The 21,158-nt window shown below is 54.2% G+C and overlaps 3 protein-coding genes across 4 annotated transcripts; all 3 read left to right on the top strand.

Moving 5' to 3' along the window:
• The first annotated feature begins 6,140 nt into the window (after positions 1-6,140).
• On the top strand, positions 6,141-7,594 carry LOC131571366 (avidin-like). The gene is made up of 4 exons (XM_058824066.1): positions 6,141-6,259; positions 6,340-6,553; positions 6,963-7,083; positions 7,410-7,594. Exons 1-4 carry the CDS (start codon positions 6,152-6,154, stop codon positions 7,450-7,452), a joined length of 486 nt encoding a protein of 161 aa, XP_058680049.1. The 5' UTR covers positions 6,141-6,151; the 3' UTR covers positions 7,453-7,594.
• Positions 7,595-12,918: 5,324 nt separating this feature from the next.
• On the top strand, positions 12,919-15,121 carry LOC131571453 (avidin-like). Its single transcript, XM_058824170.1, has 5 exons — positions 12,919-13,089; positions 13,999-14,085; positions 14,172-14,385; positions 14,737-14,857; positions 14,948-15,121. The coding sequence occupies exons 1-5, from the start codon at positions 13,015-13,017 to the stop codon at positions 14,979-14,981; spliced, it is 531 nt and encodes a 176-aa protein (XP_058680153.1). The 5' UTR covers positions 12,919-13,014; the 3' UTR covers positions 14,982-15,121.
• Positions 15,122-18,440: 3,319 nt separating this feature from the next.
• On the top strand, positions 18,441-20,688 carry LOC131571497 (avidin-like). 2 transcript variants are annotated; one of them, XM_058824236.1, is made up of 4 exons: positions 18,449-18,541; positions 19,048-19,261; positions 19,673-19,793; positions 20,529-20,688. In XM_058824236.1, exons 1-4 carry the CDS (start codon positions 18,464-18,466, stop codon positions 20,626-20,628), a joined length of 513 nt encoding a protein of 170 aa, XP_058680219.1. In that variant the 5' UTR covers positions 18,449-18,463; the 3' UTR covers positions 20,629-20,688. The 2 variants fall into 2 exon arrangements, 1 of the variants encoding a protein (XP_058680219.1); XR_009275948.1 differs by lacking the exon at positions 19,048-19,261 and having other exon boundaries at positions 18,441-18,541; positions 20,529-20,637.
• The last annotated feature ends 470 nt before the right edge of the window (positions 20,689-21,158 follow it).

Here is a 21,158-nt window from a genome sequence, read left to right as displayed (position 1 = left end):
TCCTGTCTGTGAGCTCATTGACGTGGCCTTGGTGGGTGCACAAGTCAGCAGTGAACAAGTCAGAAATGAGGCGTAAGATCTGCCTGTGATCCAGTCCTGAAGAGAGAGTGCCCAAAAGGTTCTGCGAGAGAAGGGCACTCCAGCCCTTCACTGATTTCCACAGCATCCCCTTGGCTCATCTCCAGAGCCACACTGGGGAAAAATATCTGCAGGGATGCTTGGCTTGAGCATAGAGAGGAGAGATTGCTGCTTTTGCTTTGGACTGCCCAGCCTTCCCTGGCAAGGTCCTGCCTGGTGTCATCCCAGCCTCTGCTTCCCCTGGTTCTGGTGTCACCAGACTGGCAGTAAGTGTCAGGCATGTCCCTAGGCTGTGCTGATGAGCCCCATGGCACTTGTCTCTCTTGATATTTGATGCTGTGGTCACTCCACAATTTCTGCAATGACATTTCCTCTCTTTACTGGCAATAGCAAAATTGTTGCAAATGCTGTATTCATTTTCTGCTTTGTGCAGGGGATTTTCATCTCATTGTACTCCTCACTGTGCCACTGCTCCTCTGATTTTTGCTGAGCTGACAGGTTGTTTTCATGCTCAGGAGCTGGATGGTTGGTTTTGGTTTCTTTTTGTATACAGGTTTGCAGCTTTCTTTTTTTACCTTCCTTGTGTTTACCTTGTGTTTCTTTGTTCTCTTTTTCTCTTTTGACAATAGCTTGCTCAGTCTATTCATGCAAATATTTTTAATTCATACCCCAGTTTTTTGATGTTTTTTTTTCCTCAGAGAGAAGTTTTTACTTTTTCCTGACAATCTCCTGAAAGAAGTGCATATCCAGCAAGCACAGCTGACCTTTCAGATGTCTTTAAGTTTCCCTTGAGAGAAAAGTTTCAGGTACCTTCAAGCAGACACAGAAAACCATCAGGGGTCATGTGTACCTCAGTCTGACCTCTTCATGCCCAGGCTGTCTCTTCTCTCTCTCCAAGCTGCCCACTCTCAGTCACAACCTTTTGCATCATGATCCAATTGCAAAACTGAAAGGAGTAGAGTACTTTTGGAACTCACTCAGACTAAGCTGTTTTTGTTTTTTCCTTGATATGGAGATGAATTTTTCTTGTAATTCCTTTCCCCAGAATTCTCAGCAGTTACACAAAAAACCAGAACATTATCCACAACATGGACTTTGCAGCTGCAAGATAAATTCTGATGCTGCCAGACTGGCTTGACCATCGTTTTTGCCTTTTCAAGAAAACAACCTCCAGCCTTGCTAATCCTTTGTCCACCTTTAGCCAGGGTCCCACGTTCTGAAGGCATTGTGATGCTCCCTGTAGCTGGGGCAGAGGCTGAGAGAGCAGTGCAGTGAAGGAGAAAGTGTGGTTCTCAAATAGTCCTTACCTTAAGGAACAAGCACAGGTAACCAAAAACTTGTTGAGGTTGGTCTGGTTGGCCAGGTCCCCAAAGCAAAATTTGTAGAGCTGGGAGGGCTTTAACCAGAGACTGTGGGAGAGCAGCTGTTTTTGGAGATGCCCTAGCTGGATGAGTTGTCAGCGTCCCCAGGAGGAAGGTGGAATGTAGTTCAACATAGTTCTACCAAACAAAATATTTCAAAAGCTTTTTGGGGAATGAGGCTTTTCAACTTCCTCCTGTTGTTTTCCTGAGGTGCTATTTAGGGAGAACTGACCCAGCAAGCAGTGTTGCCCTTTTCCTCATGGAAAATTGATTCCTGCTCTGGACCAAGCAGGCTCACAGAAGCACCAACCCCAAAGTCCCCATCTCTGTGCACTCGGGGCTCTGAGTGTGTGCAGGCTGCCCAGCCATCCCAAACTGCAGCTGGTACCTTGCCCAGAGGCACAGGAGACCTCTCTCCTGCAGGCATTGGGCTGGGTGAGGTGGGCAGCTGTGCTGCCGGGAAAGAAGAGGGTGTGGGTGAATGTGTGTGTGAGGATATTGGAGTGGTGCACTCAGGCACACGGATGCTGTAGTTGTCCTGGGGTGACACTGCACATTCTGACGGGCTCTGCCCCAGCAGGGCCTGTGGCAGATACAATCCCCAGGGGAGACCCGGCTCCCTGGACAGTGACAATCTGAGCCCAAGAAGCAGGTCCTGGTCTGGTACCATGGCCCCCTCCCTGCTGGCGCCGGGGGCAGGCAGTGGAGCACATGAAAGGGGATAAATCACTTCAGTTCTTAATAAAGAACTGCTTTCTAGAACAGCTTTCTACTCTTGTTCTTCTTTGGTGTCTTCTTTGGCCCAGGACCAAACTGGAAGAGGAAACTCTTGGAATTCCCCTTTGTCTTCTTGGACTAAGCTGGAGGGCTAGCGAGGCAGGGAGGGGACAAGTCTCTCTGGTGTTGGGCTCTTGTGGAGTTTTGCTGAAGGGACCAGGATGTGCCTCCTTACCAACTTCTCCACATGTAATGGCACAAAATACCTGATCCTTGCTTTCTTTTCTGCTGCCTGCAAGGCAAGGGAAGGCAAGGAGCCAGAAAATACCTCTGTTGGGAGCAGCTAAGCCAGTTAACCAAACCCTGTGCCCTTCTGCCCAGGGCTGGGCACCTTGCTTCCTTTTCCTGCTTTCTGTGCCAGCTCAGCCTTTGAAGGTTGCACCAACCTGGTTAGGGAGGCATGGGGATTAGGGATATCTGCTGCCCTCCCTTTTGTGCTCTGAGCAAATGCTGGGAACTGTGAGTTTTGATGAATGCCTTGGTCACTGCTGAGTCACAGCTGCTGCTCCAGCCTCCCAAAGCAGTGGGACATGGGTCCTGCATGTGCAGGGCCAGCATGGCCCCTTTTTGTGGCACCAGGGAGCAGTGGCGTGAGCACCAGCTGGGACTGCACCTCTCCCTCCCCATGCAGAGCAGGACAGACCTGGGTGCGCTGGGCACTACCCTATAGCATGGGTAAGTCGCCAACAGTACCCACAGAGACAGCACAGCCAGAGCTGGAAATTCCCATGGTCATGGACGCTGCATCATGGAATGGCACTGGAATGGGGTGGGATGGCACTAGGTGGCATTGCAGGGCACAACAAGAGCAGCAGCATGGCACAGCACAGCTAGGGCCTGCAGCCGCTCACCCTGCACCCGGGACAGCACAGCTCAGCTCAGCTCAGCTCAGCACGGCCAGGTTCTGCCCCAGGGCTGCCCTCACTTCCCTGGATGCAGTATCACAGGGCCAGGGCGAGCAGCAGCAGCAGCCTGGGGTCCCCATGGCAGTGGTGGCTGTTCCTGGTGCCTGGGCTCTGCCTGTGCTGCTGCCCCATGCCCACTCGGCCCCTTTTTATAGCAGAGGGGCCAAGCCTCCTGCCAAGGGGCACCCATGGTGTAGGACAGCTCTGTCCTCTCTGGGGATGCACAGGGGACCTGTGCAAGGCAGGGACAGGGAGCTCACCTGATCTCAGATAGATCTGGACAGAAAAAGAGCATGAAGGACATCACAGGGAGGGCAGTGGAGCTCTGTGAACACCACAGGTAGGGCAGGGCATCTCTGAGGACATCACAGTGAAGGGCAGGAGGGCCCTGAGGACACCGCAGGGAGGGCTATCAGCTCTTTCTGTCCACTTTAGAGCTTAGTGTTCCCTAAGTCCTTAGCAGCCTTTAGGGCTGGGGTGGGAAGCAGCCTATCCTACTTGCTGTGAGCATTCTTCCCCCACTTTTCTGCCCTGGGAGCTGCTGCAGGCAGGGGATCGCTGCGGTGGCCCAGGGCTGTCACTGGGTGACAAATGGCCTTTTCTTCACTCCCCAGGGGAGTGTTCCTGCAAGCACACAGGCAGACAAGTAACAATACCCAGGAAGGACAGATTGTCCTGGATGCAGCACCCCCAGAACAGCTGGTGTCATCCTCACATGGGAATTTCCACAGACATTGGAAAGGAATGGAGATGCAGTCCCTTAGGGTCACCATGGCAAGGTTGGTGGGACAGGGTGCCAGCACATCAGTGAGGAGCACCTGGGGTTCCCACCTCTATTTGTATCCTGTTGGCAGCTTCCAACAATAGCAGTGATGTCCTGATCCAGCTGGCAAGGAACAAGAGCAGGCACTGAAGACAGCACAGCTTCTGGCTGGACTGGTATTGCTTTGACACATCAATACTGTTCCTTAAACCCAGGTAACGTGGCTTCCAAAGGCTGGGGTTCAGTCTGTATAAAGGGATATTTCTGATTTCTCTTTCACTTTGGTCTGTATCACCTCAATAAATCTTGTATCTGATATGCTCAGCTTTTGTCAGCTTCTGCATGGATGGAGCTGAGGGCTGACAGGATAGTCCCTGGTCACAGACATTTTGCCTGTTTTTCAAGGCTGACTCAAGCCCAGTTTGAGCAGGAAGTTAAATTGTTCATTAACTGTTTCTTGTTATTATTTGCCAGCACTTATTTTTCACAACACCCTGAACATACGGTTTTAAACCACAGCTCTGATGACTTTTAACTTCTTCAGTGTTTCCTGCTTTGGATTTCTTCCCTGCCTGCCGGTTGCCCCCACTTCCTGCAGTGCCAGGGCTCAGGCATGGCATTGCAGAACTTAATCCTTTTGATGATTGCCAGCTCCAAGCCGCTTTACTCTCTGATCTTTGGAGGGTGCAAACCCCGTGGAGACACCTCAGCACTCAGCTGAGGTCACTCAAGAAATCTGCCTGCTTGAGCACTGAGCTGACCCTGCGAGATGAGCCACAGGGATTGTTAAGTACAGGAAAAATAAAGATTATGTGAACAAATAAACAATATTGTTTGTGTGACGCTAAAATAAACCTACACCTGTGAAGAAGCTGTGGGCTGCCATCAGCAGCACGGAGGCTTTGTGTTGTCCATCTGCAGGGCTCCTGCAGGAGCCCCCTGAACCATGGTGATGGGGAGGGGGTGGTGGAAAAGGGATGATGTCTGTCTCTCCTGGCCCCCACAGCCTTCCCAGACTGACCTTACTCGTTATCCAAACAACAGCAATGCTCTGGGCAGCACCTGCATGCCAAAAAACTGTCAGAGCAAATGGCAGCTATGTGGGAAAACACACCTTGTTATGCAGTTGATTTCTGTGACAGAAAACACTGGGGCAGGAATGTGCAGCAGCCAGCCAGCTCTCTCACCAGGGATTTCTTCCAGGCAGGGTGGTGGGGCTCCTGTAGGGAGAAGAGGGGGCTGTGGAAATACCAGCAGCACAAATATGATGCTCTACAGCATGGATAGCAATGAGTTTTACTGTCAGAGAGAAACCAGGGCTCAAATGTGAAATTTAAGAGAAAGCAAAGACTGAGAAAAATAAAAATAAATATTGTTTATTTTTGAGATGTTGCAAAGAGCTGCTTTGTCTCCAGTTTACAAAAAGTCTTATTTTCTGATGAATAAGCTTCATCAGCTTTTGCTATGATGACTTGGGGAATGAAAACATGTATTTTAGGAGAATGCCTTGAAAACCATACAGAAATGGATGAGAAACTCTGGGCTGAATCCATTCACTCCAGCCTCCTTGGCCAGCAACAAGTATGACATAAGGGGAATGATGAAAATTTGTTCTTGCAGTTGTCTAAGAATCCTTGTGTAAATACAACTTTTGTCACTATTAAGATCCAATGTCCCAGATATTCGGTGAATGTTGGCTTCTCATTAAATAAATAATTCCCTTCCAACACAAACCAGTTTGTGAAAACAACAGCTTAATGTGTACATCAGATCTTCCTAGACCCGTTAGTCTGGGGGCGGGGGTGATGGGAAATCCGAGTCCCAAAAGAATCTGTGTTGGGGGGTGAGTTCACATGGGCATGCCTGGTGAGGAAGAGCAGGGTGAGCTGTGCACTGCAGCCAGTCCTGAGCTCACCAGGCTTAAGGAGCCTCAAACCCTGGGTACAGAGCTGACATGGCAAATGAGTGACACAATGGACAGCAGCTCCAGAGAGGGGTTTTCCCCAGCAACCATTTCCCAGCAGTCACTGACCAGCAGGAGCCAGAGCCTCCCTGCAAGGTGCCAGGGGAGCAGGAATGGACATTTTCAATACTTCATCACTCATTTCTGGGAATGTTTGCTGCAATTACCTCCTCTTATGGCTGGGAACCACAGATTAGGAAATACCCAGTTTGCACAATGCCTTGGCCAGAGGTGCCACCCACAGACCTGGAAGAAATAAAAAGGAGAGGGAGCAGGAGCCTCAGCAGAGACCTGCAAGGAGCACATGCCCAGGTCCATCAGGTGCCTGCCTGCTGCAGAGATGGTGCAAGCAACTGCCTTGCTCCTCGTGCTCTTCCTGGCCCTGGGGGCTCAGGGCCTTGCTGTGAAAAAGGTACAGTGAGGGTTGAATGCACAGGGTGGGGTGGGCAGGGGGCTGTGGCTGCAGGCAGTGCTGAATTCCCTTCTCTCCAGTGCTCCCTGACCGGCCGCTGGGTCAATGACTTGGGTTCCAAAATGAACATCTCGCCAGTGAACAAAAATGGTGGCTTCACTGGCTCCTACCACACGGCTGTGACAGCCACCTCCAACGAGATCAAGGAATCCCCACTGCAGGGATCCATGCAGAGGAGCCCTAACCAGAAGGGCCAGCCCACCTTTGGCTTCACCGTCAACTGGAGCTTTTCAGGTACTTCTTTCCCAGCCTCCTTGTGATATCCTGGACCTCCCCTGCCCTCCCTCTTCTGCTCTTGGAGTTTTTCTGCCCTCCCTGCAGTGTTCTTGCTCATTCCCTGCCTTCCCCTGCACTGTGCCCACTGCTCTCCCTCCCTGCAGCTCCCCCATCCCTGTCCCTGGAGCTCCTCGGTTGCTGCCAGCTCCCAGTGCCAGGCTGCAGGAGGGGCAGCAGGGGCTGGAGGCTGCACTGCCTGCCCGTGTCCGTGTGACACCCCAGCCCTGTGAGCCCTCCTGCTGCTTTCCCCATCCCCGCTGTGCCCAGAGGCCGGGGACAGCAGGGATCTACTGTCCCCTGTGCTGGGACAGCAACTGGCCTGCCACCTTGGCCACGCTCCCCTCCATCTCCTGTCCTGTCCCCACAGACTCCATCACTGTTTTCACGGGCCAGTGCTTTGTGGATGATAATGGAGAGGAGGTTTTGAAGACCATGTGGCTGCTGAGGTCACATGAGGAGAACATCAAAAATGACTGGAAAGCCACCAGGTGAGCTCTCTGTCCCTGCCCTGCACATGTCCCCTGTGCACCCCCAGGCTGGGGCTGTCACAAATGAGTGTTTTAGGTTTCTTGCAGAGCCACTCTCACAGGTGTTGGCAAAAGCAGGTTTACTATCTGTTTTGAAAGCGCAGGTTAACAAATCTCGATGGCAGGGTTCACTTGATTGCTTTGTGCATGGGTAAAACATAGAAAGGAAAAACACCATCCCTGGGGGTCCTGCCAAGGTGCAGATGTGGTGTGGTTATACAGGTCTGGGTGGGTGTTTGGACACCGTCAGGTCCCTCCCTCACATGTCCTCCTCTGTGTCCCCACAGGGTGGGCTTCAACGTCTTCACCCGCCCGCAGCCACCAGAGTGAGGGGGCAGCAGCAGCGCCAGGGCTGTGCCCCTGCTCCTGCAGCACCACCTGCTTCTCCCAATAACGCTTTGCTGCAAAACACCCACAGTCTCCTGTCATGCTGTTGCAAAATGTGCCATAAATAAAATATTTCTTTAAAAGGTTTGTTCTTTGGTGTTTGAGGTTTTTTTATGCTTTCAAGCGTAATTGACAAGGAAGGACATTTAGCCTGTGAAACAGAACAGCAAACAAGCTCTAAGCTGTGTGCAGGTGTTAGAAAGAGATCTTACTTGGTAGAATTGCCTTGTTAAGGTTTAGGTCTTGATGTACTTTAATGATCTAAGACCTGGGTGCAGGCTACAAAACTTGGGATGAACAATATTCCACTGGTAAAGGACACAAAGAGTGCAGAATCTACAAGACACTTGGAAGAACCCTCAAGATTATAATAAAGACAACTGGATCAGGAAAATCTCAGTCCTGAAGCAGTTCTGACTGGGTAGAAAGTAAATTTTGGCAGGGATGGATCATGGATTATGGCCCGCTGAGTCAAGAAACCCATCAACTCAAGAGAAGAGAAAGGCTGAGCCTGCAAATTAATTAGCATTAGATGCAAGAGAATTCTTAGCCAATAGGAGAGAGAGTAGTAATTAATAGGAGAACTAAATAACTTGTTGCCAATGAGCATCAATGCCCTTGTTTGCTAGATGTGTAAATAGCAAAATATTTTGATAGTTGGTTTGCTTGATCTTTGGAATAACACTGAGTACTTGGGCTTGTAGAATTAAACCAAAAAATCAATCTCTCTCTTGGGTGTGTAATTACTGCCTTGTTATGCACCAGGTAACAAATCAAACTTTTCTGGACAACACTGTCATGGCTCAGCACACACATTCCCAATACCCCCCATGGTGTCTTACTGTCCCTTCTGTCCCCATACCCAAGGCCTCATGCGTGTCCCCTGCTGTGACCCTCCACGGCACAGAATCCTCCTTTGCAGCCTGCCCACTCCACCATGGTCCTTGGGACCCCCTGCCCCATCCCAGGGGATCAGCAGCCCGTTCAGCCTGGAGCAGTGCCCGGCCTGTCCCACAGGTGTCCTTTGGCAGGAGGCCCTTTGGTTTCAGCAGCCACTGCCCAGCCACAGCCCCCTCTGCCATAAAAGGGCACCACACACGGCCACCAGCACCATGGGCACCCAGGGCTGCTGCTGCTGCTCACCCTGGCCCTGCTCATGGCCCATGGTGCTGCATCCAGGGAGGTGAGAGCAGCCCTGGGGCAGTCTGGCCGTGCTGAGCCGTGCTGTGCTGAGCTGTGCTGTCCTGGGTGCAGGGTGGGGGTGAGGGGCTGCATACCCTGGCTGTGCCATCCATGGATGTGGCACATATCCATGTGCCGTCCCTGTGGTGCACTAGGAATGACCAGAGGGCTGCCTGCTCCTGCTGTGCTCCCTGATGCCATGCTGTGCCCTGCCATGCTGTGCCACTCCGTGCTGTGCTGTGTCACACTGCTGTGCCATGCTGTGCCACCCCTGGGGCACAGTGTGCAGGGCTGACAGGGTTGCATGTTTCTCCCATGCTGTGCTGTGCTGTGCTCTCCTGTGACACCCCAGCACACAGTGTTCCTCTGCTCCCCCCGTGTCTGGCTGTGCCATGCCACACTACAGTGCAGTGGCCATGGCCAAGGAGGCTGCCAGCTCTGACTGGCTGTCCTTGGGGGTACTGTGGGTCTCCTGTCCCTGCTAGAGGGGGGTACCCAGTACCTCCAGCCCTGCCCTGCCCTGCCCTGCCTAGGGAGGGAGAGGTGCTGTCCCAGCTGGTGCCCATGCGCTGGTCTCAGTTGCCACACAGAGGGGCCATGCCATGGGACACACATGCCACTGCTGGTGAAGGGAGGAGGAACTGTGGCTCAGCACTGCCCAAGCCACCCACACAACCCTCAGTCCCCAATGTGCAGGGGCAGGGAGAAATGAGCAGGGACAGTGGGAAAATGAGCTGGGCTCCAATATGACCATCTTGGCCACAAACAGAGCTGGGACCTTCTCAGACTCCTGCCACACTGCAGTGGCAGCCACCAACAAGCGGATCCTGGTGTCACCCTTCTGAGGGATCTAGCAGCATCCCAGTGCCAAGCCCCATCTTCAGCTTCACTGTGCAGTGGCAGCTCTCAGCTACAGCAGTGACGGTGACCCCCTGCACATGTTGCAAGTAGGGACCCCCCTCTCTGGGTGCCTCAAATCCCCTGTGGCACCCAGAGGAGCCCTGGCTGTGGGCACAGATGGGCCACATGCACACATTCCTGCCTTGGGAACTGGTGGTGGGAGAGTTTGTTGGTGGTGGGTTTCAGGGCTGTCTGGAAGAGGTGATGGGGGTGTCCATCTGTCTGTCCAGGGGCAGGGCCGATGCCCAGCTCTCTGTCCAGTGATGTGGAAGCAGTCCACCTAGCCAGTGTGGCAGGGAAGTCCAGGGCATGTTTGTCTGTCTGTCTGCCAGGACGAGGTGGCCCAGGCTTCCCTGTCTTGAGGTGCAGGCTCTCCCCCTCACTCTGCCTCTCTCAAACCTTGCCAGACTCCACCACTGCCTCTGTGGGCTTCATGGATCACCAAGGGAAGGAGACACTGGAGACCCCGTGGCTCCTGCAGGAAGAGGTCCTGTGACACCTGACACCAGGGACACCTGGAAAGCCACAAAGTGAGCTCTGTGCCTGCCGTCTCACCCCACAGCCCTCCCTCCCACCCTGCTGACGCAGCTTCCCTGCAGACTTAGCACTTCCATCTTCACCCACACCAAGTGATGGGAACAGGGACCAGTGCTGCCTGCACCCTGCTGTCCTTCTGCATCCCGAGGTGTCCCAGCTGTCCCAGTCTGAAGCTGGGCCCTTAGCAAGGAAACAAGCTGGGCTCTTAGCAAGGAAACACACCCTCACTGTGCCCTGCTTCTTCCCAGTGCCTCCCAGCCGCCTGTTGGTGGGGCTCCCCATTCCCGCACTTGCTGCCCTCCCACATGGAGCCAGATAAACCTTTCCCCACACGGCAGAGAGCTGTGTCCCTTGTGTCCCTGGTGTACAGGCAGCCATGTGTGAGTGTCTCCCCATCTGGGGCCACAGGGAGAGCAAGATGCTGGTGGGGGGACAACAGGGAAGTGTTTTGGAGGGCATGGGAAAGCTGGGGTTAGGAGACAGCAATTCTGCTTCCTGATCATAGCTTCAGGCCTCAGCAGGGGCCTTCTTGCCTGTGCACCCATTTGGGACATTCACAGGGCTGGGTGGCTCCGGGGAGCGCCCCCAGTGTGGGGCAGCAGGACACCCCACAGCTGAGGGTGGGGGTGAAAGCTGCATGCAGGCAAGCCAGCACTCTCCCCTGGCCTCATCTGCTGTCTCTGCACCCCTCTCTGCCCAGCCTCCCATCAAACTCCAATTCCAGCCACTGCTCTGCTTGGGAGCCTTGGTGCTGCATGCACATATGAGGGAGAGCCGGCTGCCAGCCCTCACAGAGGGAAATCCAGGAAGTTGGGGCAGTCCAAAATCCAGGCTGGATGCTGGGGGGATCAGGAGAGAGGCCTGGGACTCCAGGGAAGCTGCAGGGCAGAGCGGGTGGCCGAAGCCATGTACCGCCAGTGTGCCTGTTGAATGTATGCGGGCACAATGTACTGACTGGCTGCCACCTGATCAGCTGGGAGTGGAACAGGATACAGATCCCTTCTGGTGTTCATGTTCACAGGAGGTTATCTGAACACTAAACTTTATCAGCTCCTTAGGAAAGAAAACACATCAAACAAGAGAGCCCTATGCTCTTTGCACCGGTCTGACACTGCAATTCACTAATCCATCATTTCAGCAGCTCATGAAGTTTCAAACTCATTAGTTACATAATCCAGGATGCACAGCTCCTAACTGCTGCTCCTGAGCACCACGGGGAGAAGCTGTGTGGGCAGGGAGGGGCGCAAAGGGTGTGAAGGACAATGCTGCCTGGTGGCTGCAGGGCTGCAGGGGCAAGAGACTGATGGAAGGGGCAGAAAGCACACAGTGCCCCGAGAAGGTGTCAGTGCCTGTCTGCCCTCCTCTTCCTCTCACAGTGTGCCTGTCCTTCCTCAGCCTCCCTCAGCCTTTGCTCTTTTCCCTCAGTCCCTGCTGGGTTCTGGGGCTGCGCACAGAGCACACAGACCTGAGACTCTGCAGGGTAAGCTTGTACCTACAGACCACTGGTTGATGTGCCTGGTGGTCCAGCTTTTGGTCAAAAGTCACCGTGCCTCCTCATGCTCACCCTTGCTCCCTCATCCTCATGCCTGCATTCTGCACAGAGCCCTCAGTTCATCCCCACTGATCCTTGGCACTGCCCTGGTTGTGCTGGGGTCGTTCTTTGCTTCCCCTCCCCAAACACCCACTGTGGCTGTCACCAGCACCGTGAGCACCCAAAGACTTCTCTGAGTGGTCTGTGAGGTTAAAGCCTTGGGACCCCAGTGTGAGTGGGGGATGAAGCTGGGAGCCCTGCACAGCAGGGCACAAGGCCACTGACAACCATGTTGGCCCAGGACATGAGATTTAATTTAATTTATGTCATTTCATTACCCCGACAACTACAAATTCCCTGGCTCCCGGTTCCTCCCAAGAAGGCAACCAGGGGGACAGAGAATGATTGTGCTTGCTTAAAAAAAAAAAACGAAAGTAAAACTGTGGAGTTTTATGAGAAATCAGCGCTGGGGGCACCACCCCCTCTGTATCACAATCTGTGTTCATCAGCTGTATCTCACATCCGGTCCCTGACCTTGCTGTGATCCTGGCCTTTCACTGACGTTTCATTTTCCTTTTTCTCTTGCCTGGCACATGCAACTGGGGCTGCTCACCTCCAGCCTCAATGCCCTGCTCAGAGGTTTTCCTACTGCTGTTGGGCCCAGTTTGCTTCATTCACCTCCCAGTTCCCTGGACCCACTGCAGATCACCTGCTGTCCCTGCACACATGCCGTGCCCAGTCCTCATGAATCTCTGTCCTTCTGTCCATCCCTTGCGGTGACCAGAGGGTGCTTTGGGACACAGGAGCTCCAGCAGGGCAGGATGGAAACTTAGACCCAGCCCTCAACCAGCAGGCATGGGGCTAAAGACCCCCAGGCTGGGTGATGTCAGTGGGCAGCCCCACACAACACCTCCTGCATCCCTGTTCTGCCCATACCCATTCCTGTGTCCTTCCCTGTTCCAGTCCGGCTGCCTATCTCGATCCCTGCCTCTAATCCCTGCCCCGTCCCCATCCCTCCCACACTTGCTTTCATCCCTGCCCCTGTTCCCGTCCCCATCCATGTGCACATTCCCCATCCCTCACCCTTGCCCCCACCGCAGTTCCCGTTCCCATCCCACCACAACCTCTTCCTGTCCTCATCTCCAGCCCTGTGCCCATCCCCGTCCTTGCTCCTGTCCCTGTCCCCACACCTCTTGCCCTCCCTGTCTCCTTCCCCTTCCTTGTGCCAGTATCGATTCCTCCCTCATGAACCACCCGAGGGTTTCCCGGAAAGCAGCGGCGGAGCCGAATATAAGTCTGTGACTCACGGGCACGGCGCGGTTCCCCGCCGCCGCCGCATCCCGAGCTGCATCCCGATGAGCCGCCGCGTCCTCTCCGCTCTCGCCCTGCCCGCAGGGGTGTCCCTGGCCGCGGCTGCCGCGGGCTTCCAGGTGGGAGCTCCTGCTCAGAGCCGGTGTGGGAAACTCGGCTCCGGGGCAGCCTGGGTGGGAGCACGCCTGGGGATCCCGGTGTTCAGGGAGGGACACGAGTGGGAGACTCGCCGGAGAGGGGGAATATGATATGGGAGCTGCAGCGCTTGTTAGGGATGGGACACGCGTGGAAGAGCCATCTGCGGGGGGAACACTCGGCAACAGGAGTACCCAGCGGGTACCCAGACGGGAAACCCTGCAGAGGGAGATGAGGGAAGTGATGCTCCAGGGTAGTCCGTGTGCCCGGGAGGGATGTGCATGGAGATTCCTTCCGTGTTGCAGGAGTCATGGATGTGGAAACCCCACACTTCCCTCCCAGGGACTTGGAGGGGAACTGGGGCAGGGGAAGCGTGGGGACCCTACCCCAGGGGGTGCCTTGCCCCTGCCTCAGACAGTGCAGCGCAGCAGAGAGCAGGCAGCGCTTAGAACTGCAGGTGGGATGTGCAGGGCTCTGAGGAGCAGAACTGCAGCTGGGATGTTCAGGGCTCTGCCTGAGCTGGAGCCCACTGTGGACCTGAGGGCTATGCCCATCCCAGAGAGCCGTGCTACATGTGTGCTGATGGGCACAGCACAGGTACCCACAAACACGGGCAGATGTGCCCTGGATTCCCACAGCTCACCTGCCAGGGCTACAGCAGGGATCCCACCCATGTTCCTGCCTGTCCAAGGATCCCACCTTTTACTTTTCCTCTTCACCTCTCCCCGTTGATTGGCTTACCCCAGCTTTTGGCCCTCTTGATGTAGCTGCGATAGCAGCAACTTTATGAATCAAGTATTTTAAAAATGAATGCTCGAGCACTCTCAGGAGTCCAGAAACACTCTGCTGTGCCACCATCCACAGCCTGACCTGTGTTTGTGTTCTTTTCCAAGATCTTCTGCCAGGAAATTGAGCACCCTGGGGAGAAAAAGGCCAGCAAGAAGGAGGCAACCATGGGGGAGAGCAGAAGGCATATCAAGGTGAGTGCCAGCACCCCGAGGGCATTGGGGGGCGTGGGCAGGGCTGTGTACAGGCAGCCCCCAGGGACACATCTGCTTGTCCCCAGCCGTGCAACCTGACTGGTTGGTGGAAGAATGACCTGGGCTCCAAGATGCAAGTGTTCAAGGTCGGCAAGGACGGAACCTTCTCCGGAGAGTACCACACCGCCGTGTCAAGCACCCAGAAACCCATCCAGCCGTCCCCACTGACTGGCTCCCAGCATCTGGATGAGGATGGACAGTGCACCTTTGGCTTCACTGTCAACTGGAAGAAATTCTCAGGTCTGTGGTTGCATGATGGATGTTGTGGGATGGAGTGGTGGGATGGAGAGGGGAGCTCAGACAGGTCCCGGTGCTCATCCCAATTCCTCTGTTCTCTCTGCTGTCCCCTGTCTCTCCTTCTCTGACATCTCCCCACTGTGGATGGTGTCTGCAGAGAGCAGTACACCTCCCAAAACAAGGTCTGGGTGAGGCAGCACCAAGGGTTGCTCTGACAACACCTCTGCCACACACTATTTCCCTGCAAATATTGGGATCCACTCAGGCTCCATGAGCACTAAACTCACCGATGCCTGGGAAGCTCCAAAATCAGCTGGGGTCCTGCTGGGATGCTGACAGCCTCCACTGCTTTAGACTCCACAGCTGTGTTTGTGGGCCAGTGCTTCAATGGGGATGATGGGAAGGAGGTCCTGCACACCTCCTGGCTGCTGCGGGAGAAGGTGGACTCACAGCCGGATGACTGGAAAGCCACCAGGTGAGCCAAGGAACCCCCAGTCCACCTGGGATCCCTGGGATCCCTGCCCTGCTTCTGGCTGGGCACCAATGAGAGGCTGCTTCCCCACAGGACTGGGCACAACACCTTCATTCGAGTGGGATGAAGGAGGCAGCAGTATCTTATCCTGGCCACACCTGGGAGACTGGAACCCCTCAGCAGGATCCATGTGTACCAGCATGCCCTGACGTTTCCAGCTCTGAAGGAAGATATCCCAAAAAACACAAAATAAAATTAAAGATATTTAAACACAGCCTTGTGCAGTCTGTGGATATGTCCTGGAAAAGCTGGGCTAAAACACAGTGGAAGGTGGGTGTGGGATGAAACTCTCATTCCCTTATTCTGGGAAGAGACTGGCCCCAAGAAAGCCTCCTTTCCAGCCCAAGCAGGATGGTGCATCCCCAAAGTAACCCTCTGACACTAGCTGTGACCAGCACTCACTCTTTCCTGCTGAAAGCCTGGTGAGTGTGATGGGAGGGTAAGTTGGGCAGCTCTTCTGCATCCCAAAAACCTGGCTGGGAGGCCTCTGGCTCTGACACAGCCCCTGAGCAGGCAGGCGAGGGGCCTTAGCTGTGTCCACACTCCTGAGAAGTGCCAAGGGCTGCTCTGTACCAGCCACATAGTGCCAGTAGCTGCAGTACACCCAGCCCACAACTCTTTCTGGGAAATGTGATTTACTGAGAAGCTATTGGGCAGCAAATACAGCCTCTCAAACCTCTGCCCAATGGACTGTGTGACTGACCAAAACAGGAAGTGCCTGTGCTGCCTTAGGCACCCCTCTGAGCCAAAGAAAATGATTTCCAGGAAATCAGCTCTTGGTCTGAATATGAAACTTAGTCCTTGTGTCTTTGATTCTCAAAATAACCCGGCACAGTGCTGCATGCCCTGAGCTGGCACGCTGCCTGGGATTTGGTGAATTTAAAAGTAGGACTGGGCTGCTGGGGCTGCCGCCCCTCTCTGCTGCCCTGGCTTTTCTGCCACAAGTGCTGTGGGTGGGAGAGTTTTGCTAACAGCACCTGTGGCTTTAGCAAGTTTGCCTGCTCTGTGTTTTCAGCCGCCTTGTTGCAAACTCACATGTGGTTTTCTTCTCACATCTTTCTCCCTGGGGCTCATCTTCCGCTTCCAGAACAGTGCTGCTCTTCCCTTCTCTGTGCCTCGCTGGCATTTCTCCAGCTTTTTCCATTCCCTTACAGCATTTCTGACCAGAATGTCTTTACACCAGCCCTCTGCTACGCATTTATGTATCTGCACAGCTTTTTCCCTGCTTTTAGAGGAGTCTGAGAAGTGGGAAAGTGAGAGCCAGAGGGACCACAGGACTCTGCTCTCACCTGAAGTGTGACCAGCTCAGCAGTGAGGTGCCTGCTAAGCCTCCAGCCTCACTGCATGCATCCTCCTGACCTCATCATTGCCTTCATGCCAGCATTTCCCCAAGGCAGGGCTCTCCCGAGGCTGTGCAGCATTTCCATGGTGCTTCAGCCAGGCAGCAGTGCTGACCAAGTTGGAGCATCCTGCGAACCCCAGCAGGCAGCCACAGTGCTGCGAGGAGCACGGCAGGCATGAGCTGGCACAGCGATTTCCAAGGCCAGTCCCTGCATCAGGGCACCCAGCCTGGCTGCAACGCATCCCTGGCACACCTCGGGTTTGGGGTGACAGCTGATTGGACCTGGGGGTGCCTGGGAGTGGTTAAGGATGGGGATGTTTCTCCATGGACATTTGGCACCCCTCAGCTCTGAGTTTTGTTCAGCTGCAAACCTGCTCACGGTGTTGATTTGCAAACCCGGCACCGTTTGTTTCCCTCATCAGCAAGGAAAACGTGAGCAGGGCTTCTCCTTCAGCCCCACTGCAGAAAAACCCGCTGCTTCTGCTGCATGGCACAGTGTCATTCACACATTGTGAATGCCTCCAGGGGCAGGGGGAGCTGGTGGAGGCAGCGAAATCACATGGGCATGGCTGCGTGGCACAGCTGTTCACACATATATTGTATCAGTTACAAAAACCCAAAAAATGAACTTATTAGGATCTTGGCACGGGGTGATGCTTGCATAAGGATCAAATCCCTTCAAGAACTGAAGTCACTGTTAGAATGGAGAAGGAGCTTCAACTGCAGGGGTCCCCCAGCACTGACATGTCTCAACCACATGTGGGAAACTGTCCTGCGCAACCGTTTCTGCGGGGACTGCTCCTGTCAGCCGTTTACAAATGTCTCAACGCTGAAATTCTTGGTGCCAAACATCTCCCAGGGCAGCTGTTGACCCCTCCTAAGCAGAAGGATGCAGGAAATTCCCAGGTCATTCAAGAGACTGCATGATTGGTAGGTTGGGTGTACCGAAACCTGGTACCCTCCACTCTGCAGCAATGACAAAGGAGTAAATTTGATTTTCAAGCCATAACTTCACTGATGAGTGGAGACACGTATCTCCCATCTCCTCCACCACTTCTACATGGTTCTCTGGGAGTGCCAATTCCTGGGTGCTGGGACCCAGCTGGGCAGCAAGCAAGGGAGAGCAGTGTCAAGACCCCAGAGGTTTTTGCAGCAAGTCCCCAGGATGGGAGTTGAACACAGCCCTATAATTTTTTCATTAAAAGCAACGTGCAATTTGAACATAGGATCCTGCTCCCTGAGGAAGAGGAGAGTGGGTTTCCTTGTCTTCAGGCCCAGGAAAGATGAAAAGGATTGTCAAAGCAGATCTCACCCCTTGTGCTTGGGCAGGGGCCAGAGAGGCACCTCTTGATCTGGACACAGCCAGATGCCACTCCTATCTTCCATGTATGCAGTGACATGTTCACCTGGTCAGAGTGGTGTCTCAGAGGACGTGTCCCTGTGCAAATGCCAGGCAGTCTGAGCACCCCCATTACAGTACTGCACATCAGGAACTCCTTGGGAAGGGTGAGACAGGGCCCTGCCCAGCCTCAGAGATCATGCATATGGCATGCACGGCAGGCACCGTGCGCAGAACACACCTTCCCACAGGAACAATCGAATTTTGACATCGACATTTCTTCCAGGAAAGCCCTTCTGCACTCGCAAGAATGGCAGATTAAAGAGTTCCTGCTGAAGTGACAGTCTTAGGTCCCAAACCCGAGGGAAGCCCAGCATAGCCAGGAGGAAAAACAGTTTAGAAAGAGCATCAGACACTCACAACACAGGAGGAGATGGTGACAGGGATGAGCCCTGCGGGCATTCCCGTCACCAGCCAGAACAGCAGGGCACAGCTGGCCGGACTGCTCTCACTCCAGCCTGTGTTTAGGTGGCAGCCCTGGCTCGGTGGCAGTGGGACAGTGTCAGGCCGTGTCTGCCCCCAGGGCTCCGGCACCGAGCAAGGAACGGGGTCGGGAGAGCCTTTTGGAGAGTGGCTATGTAAAGCATCCCTGCATCCCCAGCTCCCTGCGCAGCCGTGCTCATCGCCGCGTTCCTCCGGCGCTGCCCAGGTCAGGCAGACCTCGTCACCTCCCCTGGCCTGGGCACACTGACATCAGGACATTCAGGCCTCAGCCGCCAGCCGCCGTGGCTCCGGTTACAGCTCTATAAAGGGGTTTGGGATGCAGGCAGAGAGGTAGCTGGGCCGGGCATTTCGCAGCCCCGCAGCCATGGAGGGCGGTGCCTTCATCCTGGTCCTCGCCCTCGCCGTGGCCCTGGCAGAGAGTGTTGCTCCTGCAGAGAGGAAGGTACGGGGATGGGTGACAACGGGAGCATGGCAGACATGGCAAGGGCATGCAGTGTGGGCAGCCAGGAGCTCTCCCTTAAATGCCATTTTAGACTTAGACAAGCCTTGCGAGAACCAAGTCCAGGCAGAGGGCAAGGTATCCCTGGATCACCCTCAGCCACCTGGTACCACCTCCAGAAGGATTTGTTCCCACAAGGGAGCTGTGCACAGGGCATTCCTTCCCTTGGGGTTTGTGCCTGGGAGCACCATGCCTGTAGCATCCCCTCCATGTCTGGGTCTGTGTCTGGGCGTACCCTGCACGCTGCAGGGCTGGGATATTCTGGCCTTGCTCCACCATCCCCTCAGCAGCACCCTGGGGCAGCATTTGCCCAGAGTGGGATTAGGGACAGTCAATGCCCTGCAGCTGCACTCACAGCCGGGCTTTGGCTTGCCCGGTGTGGGGCAGCAGCAGGGATGTGGTCCCTCTGCATGTGGGGGCACAGAGAGGATGTGGCTGTGTTCCTTCAGTGCCAGCTCAGCGGACTGTGGACGAATGACCAGGACTCACAGATGGAGATTTCAGTGTTGAGGGACAACGGGGACTTCCATGGACAATACCTCACACAAGTCACCCTCTCCGGGGGCTGTGCCCGAGTCTCCCCGCTGAGGGGTGCCCAGCAGCAGCTTGGAGGGGAGGGCTGGCCCACCTTTGCCTTCACTGTGCTCTGGGACAAGTTCTCCAGTAAGTGCTGGGACAACTCGGGATGGCACGGCAGGGTCAATGGAAGCTTGCAGCCAGCAGGAATTTTCTTTCACCAGGAATTCAGCTGGGTGATGCTCTGGGGCAGCTAAGCAGCAACAACTGCACAGCATGGTGCTAAGGGGCAATGCTGGGCTTGAACAGGGGAGCCTCCCCTCATCCAGCATCCTTGGGGCACCCACAGTGGGTCCAGACCCTGTTAGCACAACTGGGATGTGGTGCCACAAATCCTGCCTTGCCTGAGGAAGCCACAGGGAAGGGCAGGACCCCCCCCAGCATGGGTTTGGTGGTTCTGTGGCCATTGGAGCAGGAACACAGCTGTGTCTGGGAGGACATGGGGGAGCGGAAGAAGCCAGTTTCCCCACGGATCTCCCAATAAGTGCTTCCCCCCAGATGCCACCACCGCCTTCGTGGGGCAATGCTTTGTGGATGCAGGCGGAAAGGAGATGCTGAGCACTACGTGGCTGCTGCGTGAAGCTGTCGGGTCCCTTGAGGAGGACTGGAAAGCCACGAGGTAGTGGGGGGATATGGGCAACACCAATGCCACAGAGGGGTCTATCACTGGCTGGGGGTGTACGTAAAAATCACAAAAGGGACGAGACTGTTGTGGAAGATGCTTTGAGCTGTTTTATTTTTCAGCATCAGTCTCATTACATGGTTATGACAATGGGAAGATGCCATCAGCTCACATCTCAGACAGCAGACTAAGAACTTAGTGTTACAACTTACTTTAAAAGTTTTTTGACCAATCGCACAAAGCAAAAGCACATTGACAGTAGTTCTACCTAACCACCATAAGCACACTTACCTTTGGTTAAAACAATGCTTGCTTATTTTGAATACAATACCTGCTTGCAAGCCTTAAAACACAATGCACAGAGCTCCATTATTAAGCTTCAAACTTCTTAATATCTTACTAGATAAACTTTTCTGTAGCTTAGGGAGTTATTCTAGAAAGTGTCAATACACAAATCATTGTTCTATTTGTCTTTGCTTTTCTACTTCTTAAATAATTTTTCTGCTGACCTATCTTATGGCTACTGCTTAGCTCTAATCACAGTTCCGCTGTCTCTGAGGCCTACCTTTTGCAGCTTTCCCAAAACCTTCTGATTTTGTAGATTCCCACAGGGTCCTCACTGGAGGAAACCTGGGGGGAATTCAGGGACACCCCATCACTGCTGCAAGCACTGGCAGCTCTGAGTGGGCAGTGTCTGTGGGTCATCCTACAGGAACTCTTATCTTCTCACAGGGTGGGCAGAAATGTCTTCACACGCAAACGCACCCCAAAAGGAAAGATCCTGCCGAATTCATCCCCTCTCTGTGAGGCTGTGTCTTTACCAGGCCCGTGATGGGATGGTCTGGCTGCAGCCTAACCCCCAACAAGGCAAGAAGAGCCTGCCTCCCAGCTGAGAATAAAATTTTAAAATCATCAGCTGTTGCTGCCTTTTCTTAGACTCTGTCCTTGCTACACCTTCTGTCCCCAAAGATGCCCCTGCTGAGGTGAGGCCTCATCACTGCCCCTCTGCAGGGACATCTGCATTGCTCCTTGATCCCACCCATCTGCCTCCCTGGGCTCATTTCCCATCTCATTAAATCCAAAATCCAAACTGTCATCATTCCCCACCTGCCTGATGGTGGCAGGGTTAGCAGCAGCACCCTGAATTCAGCTCACTTCCTTGCAGTGCCTTCATATCCGTTCCCACCAGACCCTTTCCAGCACTGGGAATCCGTGCTCTGTTGGATCAGGCAATGGAGGCAGCATTATCAGTAGATTTGAGATGCTCATTAACTTTGTGCTGCATGGCATGTCAAGTAAAATGTGCACAAGTTAAAGACCCCATCCCACCCCATTCCATCCCCCTGGGTTACACTCAGGGAT

Source organism: Ammospiza caudacuta, chromosome Z (genome assembly GCF_027887145.1).
Source record: "Ammospiza caudacuta isolate bAmmCau1 chromosome Z, bAmmCau1.pri, whole genome shotgun sequence".
NCBI classification, from domain to species: domain Eukaryota; kingdom Metazoa; phylum Chordata; class Aves; order Passeriformes; family Passerellidae; genus Ammospiza; species Ammospiza caudacuta.
Note: the sequence above shows the minus strand (reverse complement) of the source record. Positions and strands in the feature narration are given on the sequence as shown.

What these genes read in the sequence shown, in the direction of transcription:
- LOC131571366 (XM_058824066.1), top strand. Translation starts at nt 6,152, where the DNA reads ATGCCCAGGTCCATCAGGTGCCTGCCTGCTGCAGAGATGGTGCAAGCA. An exon ending in CGTCAACTGGAGCTTTTCAG is followed by an intron (nt 6,554 to 6,962) that starts GTACTTCTTTCC and finishes CTGTCCCCACAG; the next exon opens with ACTCCATCACTGTTTTCACG. An exon ending in AATGACTGGAAAGCCACCAG is followed by an intron (nt 7,084 to 7,409) that starts GTGAGCTCTCTG and finishes GTGTCCCCACAG; the next exon opens with GGTGGGCTTCAACGTCTTCA.
- LOC131571453 (XM_058824170.1), top strand. Translation starts at nt 13,015, where the DNA reads ATGAGCCGCCGCGTCCTCTCCGCTCTCGCCCTGCCCGCAGGGGTGTCC. An exon ending in CAACTGGAAGAAATTCTCAG is followed by an intron (nt 14,386 to 14,736) that starts GTCTGTGGTTGC and finishes CCACTGCTTTAG; the next exon opens with ACTCCACAGCTGTGTTTGTG. An exon ending in GATGACTGGAAAGCCACCAG is followed by an intron (nt 14,858 to 14,947) that starts GTGAGCCAAGGA and finishes GCTTCCCCACAG; the next exon opens with GACTGGGCACAACACCTTCA.
- LOC131571497 (XM_058824236.1), top strand. Translation starts at nt 18,464, where the DNA reads ATGGAGGGCGGTGCCTTCATCCTGGTCCTCGCCCTCGCCGTGGCCCTG. An exon ending in TTGCTCCTGCAGAGAGGAAG is followed by an intron (nt 18,542 to 19,047) that starts GTACGGGGATGG and finishes GTGTTCCTTCAG; the next exon opens with TGCCAGCTCAGCGGACTGTG. An exon ending in GCTCTGGGACAAGTTCTCCA is followed by an intron (nt 19,262 to 19,672) that starts GTAAGTGCTGGG and finishes GCTTCCCCCCAG; the next exon opens with ATGCCACCACCGCCTTCGTG.